This window comes from Aquarana catesbeiana, linkage group LG01 (genome assembly GCF_042186555.1).
Source record: "Aquarana catesbeiana isolate 2022-GZ linkage group LG01, ASM4218655v1, whole genome shotgun sequence".
Classification (NCBI taxonomy): Eukaryota; Metazoa; Chordata; class Amphibia; order Anura; family Ranidae; genus Aquarana; species Aquarana catesbeiana.
This window is the reverse complement of record NC_133324.1, coordinates 478,973,517-478,986,033: the sequence shown is the minus strand read 5'-3', so window position 1 is coordinate 478,986,033 and position 12,517 is coordinate 478,973,517. Positions and strand designations below refer to the sequence as shown.

At 39.0% G+C, this 12,517-nt stretch overlaps 1 protein-coding gene across 2 annotated transcripts in view; it reads left to right on the top strand.

Moving 5' to 3' along the window:
- FRMPD1 (FERM and PDZ domain containing 1) overlaps positions 1-12,517 on the top strand; it is a 286,616-nt gene that overhangs the window by 253,560 nt on the left and 20,539 nt on the right. For both annotated transcript variants that reach the window (XM_073591547.1, XM_073591539.1), the window contains exon 13: positions 11,333-11,515. In XM_073591547.1, coding sequence (XP_073447648.1) covers positions 11,333-11,515 — 183 coding nt within the window. The remainder of the gene's footprint in view (positions 1-11,332; positions 11,516-12,517) is intronic.

The window sequence follows — 12,517 nt, the reverse complement described above, 5'->3', positions numbered from 1 at the left end:
TTAAGGCGGTTCTCCCAGCCCATAAGACAAAGTTTGCTCCCACTGTGGTGTCTGGGCTGGCAGGAACCACGTATGGAATGTTACAGGTTCCATACACTGAATCAAATGGTATTGACTTGTCTTTCACGTATTCATGTATACTATATAGAATACATTACTAACAACTATACAATCCAAGCTTAGAATAGGAGGAGATATGCAACCAGTACATAAAAAGGTCGCCCCTTAGGACTTTTTAGGCAGAAGGATATAGAGGATAACAATATGTCATATTGTTACCCTCTATATCCTTCTGCCTAAAAAGTCCTAAGAGGCAACCTTTTTATGTACTGGTTGCACATCTCCTCCTATTCTATTTGTACAAGGATGTTGGCAGTACCTTATACAGTTCCAATTCTCACATTCCTTTTTTCTACAATCCAAGCTTAATATGCCAGTGTACTGGTTCGCACCTTGTCACATCTTTGTTTATTTTGTGTTGATAAGACAATAAAAACGTATTGAACCTAAAAGTTAATAAAAAGCACTCTCAAAAGTGCTGCGGGATAATACACAGCTGTATAACAATATCTTTATACAGCTGTATATTATCCCGCAGCACTATTGAGAGTGCTTTTTATTAACTTTTACTCAATAAACTTGACTTTATTTACTGGCACTTTGAGCACTTTATTTACACCTTTGTCAGTCATTGATTTTTTAGTCAGCAAGATTGAGCCTGCACACCTTCTACACTTATTCACTAGTGTGTTTTTTGTATTTAAAGAGACAGTACATGGTTTATTTTACTTATATATATCACACAACAAACAGGAGCACCTTCTCTCTCATAAATTGAATAAACTATTTGGGGTCCCTAAAGAAGACATGCAACCATGATTTGAGGTTAGAAGAGAGGAGGTAAATCTCTAAAACTTTAGAGTGCGGAAAGGTTATTTTTACTGTTAGAGCAGTAAAAATATGGATTTCCCTTCCGCATGAAGTGGTACTAGCTGAAAGTGTTGACAACTTCAAAAAACTTTTTGATGTCTGGTCTTCCTCAGAAACACAATATACAGGACTATGGATATGTTAGAATTTAAAAATCACACACACAAAAAAATAACTGGATGGACCTGTATGTTTTTTCAACCTTATAAACTGTTTATTTATGGAAGTCACCTAGAAAACCCTGAGTGGAAAAATATCGGGCTTTTGTTTTTTACCTAGTGTTGCTTCCTAGACTTGCTGCCTGAAAAACTGAAACATGTACAGTTAAGGCTTTTATTCCTTCTTCTCATTTCTCAAGAAAAGAGAAAGACTGACTATGTCACACAGCAGCTTCCCAGGAAATTCAAATCCCTGTGAGCATTATTCCCTAAACAGTTGTATCCTCAGATGGCTGGATCTTCCCCTAAGCATCTCTCTATTGTTGACTTGTGATGGGATGGGACACTTATGGTCAGCATTAAGCTTGCCATATAACTTACAATCTGATTGTACTATCTTCTTTAGATCTACCAACTATACAAGGACCTGCCTGACAGGCATTTAAAGTTAATAAATTGTGTATGTAGTGCTACCCCCACAGGTGCTGCTTGGTAATTCGGGTTCTTTGTTCTGTGCCTCGACTCCAAGAACAAATTCAGCCCCTCTGACACATCTGGTTGAATTAAGGTTACTGCAAGCACTTATAAGAACACTAGCATAGATACCATTAACTTGGCTGTGAATTAGCACCAGGACATAAACACAGGACCCTTTAGTGGTAAATGAACTCAGTGTATAGGTACAAGTTAGAATAAATGGTGGTATGAGAATGAATAATCGGAGGCGCATGTGCAAAGCCCACTAAGCAGGACATGTCTGCTTAGAGCTCCGCACTGACCAGGACCCGACAGCCGTTTAAGCAGAGACATACTGGACCATAACCTCCCCACATCACCGCATTAATCCCTAAAAACTTATGGGCACATTTTGGTGACATGTACAGCGGGAGAAAAGCGAAGCTGAAAACAATAAAGCCTCAGGAAAAGCTGACTAGGATGGTATCTAAAATGGTGGCAGCACCATCACATCTCTCCTCACAGACTGTTACACCGCAGTATCACAGGTCTCCCTCTTCAGTGCACTATGGTGAGACTGAATATGACTTGAATTTGTCTCCTATTACGCTACATAATAATCAAATAGGTTCAGACCTGCTTTCCCAATTTGAACGGGTATTACATAAAGCATTACAGAATACCTCAGATGCCATTACTGATAAACTAACGCGGAGATCCATGAGGTAGGCAGACTCACATCTATACTTAGAACAGAAAGTAGATGAGATTTACGTCTCTACCACAGCTCATTCAGAGGAATTAGAATCCCTTAAAGAGGATTATTCTACACTTCAAACCCGACTCGAAGATTTTGAGAACAGGGCTAGACGATCGAACCTACGCATCCGTGGCATTCCTGAAGAAATAGAGGATCTACCATCAACTGTTGCAACACTTTTTCAAGAACTTGTTCCATCCTACCCATTAGTAAGATTGGAAACAGATCGAATACACAGAGCTTTATCTGCATGTAAAGAAGATGGCTCCCCTAGAGATATAATTATAAAAATGCATTATTTTCGCACAAAAGAACAAATAATGGCAGCTGCAAGAAACAAAGGGGTTGATTTACTAAAGGCAAAAAGACTGTGCACTTTGCAAAGTGCAGTTGCCCCAGAGCTTAGTAAATGAGAAGAAGCTCTGAAGACTTTCATCATCCAATCACGTGCAAGCAAAAATGCTGTTTTTTTATTTTCCTTGCACGTGATTGGGTACTCTTTGCAAAGTGAAACTTTACCTCATTTACTAAGCCCTGTAGCAACTGCACTTTGCTAAGTGCATAGTCTATTTGCCTTTAGTAAATCAACCCCACAGACTCTTTAATTTTTCAGGGCCATAAATACCAAGTCTTTCAAGACTTATCTCAACTAACTCTCTTTAAACGCAAAGAAATGGAACCACATTTGCAAGTCCTTAAATATCATCGAATAAATTATCGCTGGGGATTTCCTTTCTTCCTTCCCTTTACTTATAAAGGAACTTCATATATATGTACATCAGCAAATGATCTTCTTTTTACACTTAAAGATCTCCGCCTATCAACATTCTCCACAACAACGGATGGTCCCAAACGACAAATGAATTCAACATCCCTCTCACAGACCCAAGATATTCAAGACTCCCAAGCACCTCAAATAACTCAAACCCCACTTAGTCCTCATAAAAGGGGTCACTTTGCTTCACCACCACCTGAAGAAGATGATATTGCAGACTGATATATATATATACACCATATGGGTGATATTTAAGAATTCAATCTTATATCTCCCCCCCCCCCTTTTTTTCTTTTTTTTTTGACTAAATCGGTTTTACATATTATACATATTCTACTTCTTTTACCTCAAATTATCTAATTATTACCTCTTTCTGCGAGGATTTAATGGTATATTTTCTATACTAGCGTTATTTTAAGATTTATAAGATTTTTATTCTAACATTAGAATTATCTTGAGGTTTTTTTTTTCTCAGTTTCAATTATCCTTAACTTCAATATATTTTGAGCTTAACCTGGATTCTACTACCTTGCATTATAGTATGCATTATTTTTACAGTTATGTTAAAATAACATTATACTTATGACTTGTTTTGTTCAATAATTTTACTTAATAACACACAGGCTGTCGTAGTCCCGGAGACTGCTCACTGCACCTCCACTCATTCCTCGAGGCCCAACTTAGATTTGGACACTCCTTGGACCACTTCATATCCACTGGTTGGTGTTTATTCACCACCCACTGGATATTCGCTCCAATAGGGAGCCCTTTCCTTTTTACAACTTATTTCCTTTTTTGAAGCTTCACTTGAATATACAATTTTTCCTCTGTGATAATATAAGGTATACAATCTACATTTATACGCTTCTACTGCTCCTACCTTGCTGAATTTCCTATTTCTCATTAGTATTCTTTTTTCCAGTGAAGTAACTTTTGAATAATATTAAGCAGCCCTTTATTGATCCTTATCAAAAATCTATAATGTCTTCCTTAAATAAACAGTAAATGTACAAGGTCTCAACTCTCCTTTGAAAAGAACTAAAGCCTTTACCTTCTTTTCCAAACTATTAGCTCATGTAGTTTGTTTGCAAGAGATCCACATTGTTCAGCAATCCACACCAAAATATTTCGGCCGCAGATATCCCCAAGTTTTTACTGCTTCTACCACAAAGAAAAAAAAGGGAGTACTGATTGCTTTCCACCACACAACACCATTTACTATTAAAAAGGAACTTAAAGACCCCAAAGGTAGATACCTGATCTTATCAGGTACATTACTAGATAATGATGTTACGATTGTTTCTTACCATACACCTAACAAGAACACATTGGCATTTCTCTCACACTTGCTCTCGGTGGTTGAGACACATAAACAAGATACCTTTATTATTGGTGATGATTCCAACCAAATAATATGTCCATTCCTTGACAAATCCCCAGTCCCAACCAATATCCCTAAACCTTCATATCAACAACTCCTGTATCAATATTCGCTTTTAGACACTTGGCGAGAACATAATCCTACAAAACGACAATACACTCACTATTCCCATCCCCACAAGCAATTCTCCCATATTGACCACCTTTTTGTTATGGTTTCAACTTCAGCACTCATTATAGACTCACATATTATACCATGTACATGGTCGGATCATAATGCTGTAATGACAACTTTCTTATCTCTAGTTCCACGATCCAATCATCGTACTTGGTATATTAATGATAGTTTACTTGCAAATTCCTCATTCCAGCAGAGATTGGAAACAGCCATAAAAGATGATCTCATCACCAACAATTCCACTGACACAGATCCTCTGACATGTTGGGAAGCTCTCAAACCTTATATTAGAGGGGCTTCTATCAGCCACACCTCCGGCTACCGTAAAGAACAAAAACAAGTTCATAAAAAACTTGAAGACACATTTTACAAAGCTTCGGTAGACTTTCAGACCAAACCCACACAGAATTGGACCTCTTTCTGATGGAATCAGCAGAAAAAACACTTTGTAAATCCACCTTTTATATAAAAGCACACCTTTTATACGAAAGCTAATAAACCAAACACATTTCTAGCCCTGGCATTGCGGAAGACCAGCTATACCCCTAAACCTATTTGTCTAAAAATTAAAAATTACCAGTAATCCACTAAAAATTTTAAAAGAATTTCATAAAAAACTAACTGAATTATTCAAGGACCCTAACACCTTAGACCATTCTCAACTCACCTCACTCCTATCTTCAATTCATCTCCCCTCCCTTTCCTCATCTCATCAAGATACTCTTGATAAACCTATTACTGAATTTGAAATACAACAAGTTATAAAATCACTCAAATCACATAAACGTCCAGGCATAGATGGCCTTTCAGCAACTTACTACAAAAGATTTGCTTCTCTATTATCACGCCTTATGGTAGAAGCCTCCCTTCTCAAAGAAAGTAATTTTCGTACAGAATCACTTACAGCTTCTATATCCATGATCCCTAAACACAATACAGATGACATATCTTGATCTAATTAGAGACCGATATCCTCAATATCGATACGAAATATTGGCCAAAATATTATCCTCCAGACTTAATCCAATTATTTTCACCCTTATTCCTAGGGATCAAACAGGATTTTTTCCCTCAAGACAATCTGGCGATAATATTAGTTGAGCTACACTTCTGGCCCATGCAGCTCATTCACGCCATATCCCTGCCTGTTTCCTCTCGTTGGATATATGAAAGGCATTTGATTCATTATCATGGCCTTATCTACACCCAAAAGCATATATCTCCTATTTGGGTTTTAAATCTCATCCTATTAATGTTGAGAGAGGAACTAGGCAGGGATGCCCTCTATCCCCTCTCCTCTTTGCATTGGCAATTGAACCCCTGACCCAACTCATTCGATCCAACCCAAACATAAAAAGACTCGAACTTGGTGGTTATCAACATAAATTATGTCTGTTTGCAGATGATGTCTTAATATTCCTTACTTCACCCATAACCTCAGTGCCAACTCTTCTGAACGTCCTTCTTAAATTTGAACAAGTATCAGGCCTGTCTATAAACCCCCACAAATCTAAATCTCTAAATATATCGTTGACACCTGCCATCCAAACCTAACTTCTTCACTCTCTACCATTCACCTGGTCTACTACGTTTATCTCCTACTTGGGTATTAACTTTACAGCCAACCCTCTGGAGTTGTATGCAACACATTACCCACCTATGCTTTCACAACTTAATAAACTTCTCAATAATTGGTCAACCATACCATTGACCTGGTTAGGAAGAATTACAGTGATAAAAATGTCCATCCTCCCAAAACTCATATCTTTTTCGAGTACTCCCTATATCTATACCATCACACTTCTTACGCATTGTAACAACGTAAAACCTTACATTTTATCTGGGGTAAGACAAAACTTCGAATTTCTAAACATACCCTATATGCTCCTAAAATTCAGGGTGGTCTGGTTGTGCCAGATTTTACAAAATATTATTATGCAGCCCAATTATCACAACTTTCCACATACCACGCTAAAACAGTAATCCCACTTTGGGTAGCGGTAGAATCGGCAGATTGTGACACTCCATCCATCTTCTTTGGCCAAACGCAACACCGAACAGTAATGAATCCAATTACCAAACACGGCCTATCCATTTGGGATAGGTTAAAAACCCGATTTGGCCTACAATCTAGACATAATCCTCTTCTCTCCTTCCTCCATAATCCCTCATTCTACCTGGCTTGGTCCTCCCCAAACTCATTCTCGGCATGGTCAAGAGCTGGTTTGACCTGCGCTCATCATTTCTATAAATCTTCTCTAATCACACCATTTCCTACTCTTCATGAAAACTATGATCTCCCACATACAGAAACTTTCAGATATCTTCAAATAAAAAACTTTTTTCACAACAATGCACCCTCTGATACGAAATCACCAAGCTTCACTATATTCGAACAAGCATGTAAATCAGATCCACATAAACGTGGTCTTATTTCTAACCTATACACCCGTTTACTATCACACATTACCTCTACACCCCCAACCTATACTACCAAATGGGAAAAAGATCTCCAATTACTGCCTCCCCGAATGTAGAGGCTCTCAAAACCAATTATAAGGTACTCACAAGATAGTACTTATTCCCAGACAGAATTTCTAAATTCTCTCCACAATATCCTTCCTATTGCTTTCGTGGCTGCTCTACTCCGGGTAATCAGGTACATATCTGGTGGGAATGTAATATTGTCAAATCCTTTTGGTCAGAAGTATTTAATATTCTTTCCACAATGTTCAAAGTTATATTACTGCCTGACGCACATATTGCACTCCTGAATAGTAAACCACATGCCTTGTCAAACCGCCAATTTAAACTCATGCTCTTTGTAACAACAGCATATATATCATTAGTCAAACAAAGAGTTACCCAATCCCTAATCCATGCTAAAACAGAAGCTATCTATCTTGATAATATATCTAAATTCGAAGCCCTGTGGACACCATGGATTGAACATTTCCTACCTCTGGGCTTTGACACCTCTTTACTACTCCCTTAAGGGCTTAAGATCTATAATTTGTCATGTGATTCAATTCATTCATTCATTTTTTACCTCCCGAGTCTACTGACCCCCTCTGGTGACTTACCCCATTTCACATTCCAATGTCTCTTCATCATAACATTATCTAAGCTTCCCCTTCTCTTTACCATAGTTATTTTTACTCTAATAGGAGTCTTGCGGGATAATCTTAAATATTACTCATGTTTCCAGATAATGCCAAGCCAATTTCAGGAACTTGGCCCTGGAAAACTTACCCATTTCTCTCGATTGCTCTGTAACACTGTACCATCTCACACATATTTTAACTACCTGGCTCTTCACTCAAAACCATAGGTACAATATTCTATTGAATTATTTCTATTCTCCTTACTCATTTCTGAAAAAAGAAGTATCCTAATTTTAGTTATATATGTTACAAGTAACTTTGTATCATCTACTAATTTTTACCTTATAGCTTATTTTAATGTTTATTACTAATGAAACTTCATTTATATTATTCTTCATCTTCTATTCCATCAAAGATTGTATTTCCACATATGATATTACTGTACATCTGTTGTTTAAACTTATGAAAACACAATAAAAATGTTTAAAACGAGAATTTATAAGCATACAGAAGAAAGGTTCTGGTAGACAGTATAATCACTCTGCCAAAGTAACTTAGAGTTCTGTACCACTAGACTGGGATTCATTTATGAATCAGCTAAGTCAGCACTAAACAGTACATATAAGCATTAACTGCAATGTAAATAATAATACCATAACTAGTCTAGATTGCAATCTAGGAGAATGGCTAGGATATGGTGTAATGTCCCCTGAGAGGTTCCTCTTAGCATTAGCAATAGGTAAAGTTCTCTGGGACACTGAGGCGGTGCTGGTGTTAGCGGTAAAGCGCCGCTGTTATAGTGGCGCTATTCGGCAGCGCTGCCCATTGATTTCAATGGGCAGGGGCTGTGGAGGAGTGGGGTATACACCACTCCCGCACCTCCCCAAAGATGCTGCTTACAGGACTTTTTTTGCCGTCCTGCAAGTGCACCGCCCCAGTGTGAAAGCACTCAGGCTTTCACACTGGGATGGCTTGAGAAGCACTTTTCAGGCGCTTTACAGGTGCTACTTTTATCGCTAAAACACCTGAAAAGTGCGTCAGTGTGAAAGGGGTCTTAGTCCTAACTCTTCCATCGGCTAGCTGGGGCCTAATTCTACCACCAGCTGCAACCAGTGTTTGTAAGTATGTATTCGTTTATGGAAGCTCTAAATTATATTGTGTAGAGATTGTGCACTCAGATGTTAATTTTTGTGACCAGCTTTACACATTAAAGATTTGTCTGCATCCTATCTACCGTCTCTGCTCAGCTTTTTGAAGAAATATAGTGATTGTAAAGCTTAATTTTTTTTAATTAAAATAAGAAACATAATACTTAACTGTTCTGTGCAATGGTATTGTACCCATCGGTCCCAAACCTTCTCCTCTAGGGTCCCCTGCTGGTGCTCTAGGCTCCTCTTCTTCTCCATGTACCACCATAGAAAGCTGCTTCCTATAGAGGCACACCTGTGGTCTTGTTCCTGAGCTGGATGTGGGTGTCTATTGACAAACACAACGTGGCTCAGCCCTGCCCCCTGCTCTCTGTTCACAGGATTTGATTGACGGCAGCAGAAGCTAATGTCTTCTGCTGCCTCTGAGCAGAAAGAGAGGAGAGAACCACTGCTGACTGGTACAGTGCTGGATCAAGATCGGACTCAGGTAAGTATCCAGGGGAATGAGAGGGAGATACAAATATAGGGACATCCTACAGTAAGGTAAAAATGTCCAGCCTTTAGAACCACTTTAAGCACTTCCAGAATGCTGTGTGGATCCTAAGCATTGTGTTTCAGTCCCATGTTCATACTTACATTTGCACCAGTGGAGGCATTAGGCGATAGTGTACTATTTTTAAAAACCTAGGAATTTTTTTTCCATTACTTTCTGTAACCTGTCAATAAACTACATTCATGCCCAAAGCTCTACTGGACGGGTGTACTTAGAACCAATAATAAGGTATTTCAGGTCAATGTTCCAGTGGACCCCAATCCATGTACGTATATTGAGAATCCTTGATGACCTTCCAATTGAAGACAACCCTAAGCAGGCGATTGCCAGGGCTCTCTATCAAGCCCGTAAACTCATTCTTAGATGTTGTAAGGCGACTGAGCCTCCTACACTAAAGGAATGGATAGCCCAGATGGAAGTCACCCTACATTTGGAAAAATATATTTTCCAACACCGTAGTTGCCCTGGCAAATTTGACATATTATGGTCCTCATGGTTGAACACCCCTGGCCTATCTCCAGTGGATCTAATGCTGGATAGATTGCTTTTTTAATTCAACTACCAGTATAACTTGGGAGGTTTAACTGTTTGAACAGAAATGTAATGCTGCATTTACTTTGAAGTATAGAGGGGTGGGGAGGCGGGGTATCTGCTGTGCGTTATAATCTGTGGATACTGAGATCTTGCCTGCATGTACATGACAAAGTTTTAACTGGAACATGTATCGTTTGTGTGTTTGCTATGTTTCATCCTAATAAAATTATTTTTGAGAAAAAAAATAAAATAAACTGCATTCACTGGTGATATGATCGATTCCAGGAAAAATGCAATGTTGTGTAACTTCTTGACCAGCATAGCTCTCTGTAGGTAGCTGCAATCTATGTTCCCTTTAATTATAATTCTTAAGGCCTATACACACGTTCGGACAAACATGCAAATTATGCCGCGTACACACGGTCGGACTTTGACCGGGCTTGTCCGACGAACGCCGACAGACCAAATCCGGCGGACAATCCTTCAGCTGACTTTTTACCGGACCTTCAGCTGACTTTTCCAGTCGCAAATCTGACGGACTTTAGATTTGGAACATGCTTCAAATCTTTACGTTGTAACTCCGCCGGACCCAGAAATCAGCTCGTCTGTATGCTAGTCCGACGGACAAAAAAACACGCTAGGGCAGCTATTGGCTACTGGCTATCAACTTCCTTACTTTAGTCCGGTGTACGTCATCACGTACGAATCCGTCGGACTTTGGTGTGATTGTGTGTAGGCAAGTCCGGTCGTTAGAAAGTCTGTTGAAAGTCCGCCAAAAGACTGTCGAAAGGCTGTCGTACGGGCTGTCGGACTTTTGTAGCTGATAAGTCTGACCGTGTGTACGCGGCATTGGCTGTTTAAGGCAACATCCGACTGTGTGTACGCTCCATCGGACAAACTTTTTCGGTTTTCATCGGACAAATGTTGGCTGTGCGAACAAACAAACTTGGCGGCAACAAAAATTCGACGTCGGCAAGTCCGATCGTGTGTACACAGAACCATCGGACTTTAGTACAAAGTACAAACACGCATGCTCAGAACCAATGCAAAAGATCAGACAACAATACAGAAGTTGACCAAAGGGTGGCGCAGGAGAATTGAACGTCCTCTTTTGAAGTGTCGTCAGTACGTTGAAACGTCACTACGTTCGTGTTTGTTGCCTTAAAAGTCCTGCCGTGTATATGCTTAACAAGTTCACGGCCAACGTCCTTTGTACAGAAATCCACAGGTACGTTTGTATAAAGTCTGATCGTGTGTATGAGGCTTTAGAGAACCCATTTGCCATTGTGAATTATTCCTTCTTAATGTAGTATGTCATAACAGCATTGTATTTACTTTACCCTTTTCTCTTGTCAGCTGCAGGACAGAGAATCATACGTCACACTTCTTGTTGGAGCAAAGTATGGCATCAGTCAGATTATTAATAACAAGCTTAACATTATGATAACTTTAGCTGAATTCTCTAACATCAGCAGGATAGAGCTGACACCGGAGTCTGAGAAAGTGAGCCTAGTAAAGGTTTATCTACAGGATGTAAAGGTGACTTCAATGTATTACTGTTACTCAATGACTGACCCTGAATTCACTTCTATTTTAGTGCTATGTACAGTGCAGGCATACCCCACTTTTAAGTACATAATGGGGTTTATTTACTAAAGCTGGAAAGTGCAAAATCAGGTCCACTTCTGCAGAGAAACCAATGAGCTTCTAACTCCAGCTTGTTCAATTAAGCTTTGGCAATAAAACCTGGAAGTTCATTGGTTTCTATGCAGAAGTGAGCCTGATTTTGCACTTTCCAGCTTTAGTAAATAAACCCCATTGTGTACTTAAAAGTGGGGTATGCCTGTATTTCTAGTCTGTCACAAAAGATAAAAGGTGGAGGAAGAGAGCACATCTAAGCATTAATTTGTACTGAATAAAAAAGCTGAACTCCAGGGAAACAGCCACATACACATTCCATATACATTATAAAATGCATACTGTATATAGGAGCTGTTTTCCAGCCAAAGGTGTTTCTGTCTATCCATTTCTCTGATTTCCATGGCTCTGCTACACAGCACAACCATCCTGAAGACTTACAGTGCCTTGCAAAAGTATTCACACCCCTTGGCTTTTTACCTATTTTGTTACATTACAGCCTTTAGTTCAATGTTTTTTAATCTGAATTATATGTGATGGATCAGAACACAATAGTCTAAGTTGGTGAAGTAAAATTAGAAAAATATATACATAAAACTATTTTTCAGAAATAAAAAACTTATAATTGGCATGTGCGTATGTATTCACCCCCTTTGTTATGAAGCCTATAAAAAACTCTGGTGCAACCAGTTACCTTCAGAAGTCACATAATTAGTGAAATGATGTCCACCTGTGTGCAATCTAAGTGTCACGTGATCTGTCATTACATATACAAACCTTTTTGAAAGGCTCCAGAGGCTGCAACACCTTAGCAAGAGGCACCACTAACCAAACACTGCAATGAAGACCAAGGAACTCTCCAAACAAGTAAGGGACAATGGTGTTGAGAAGTACAAGTCAGGG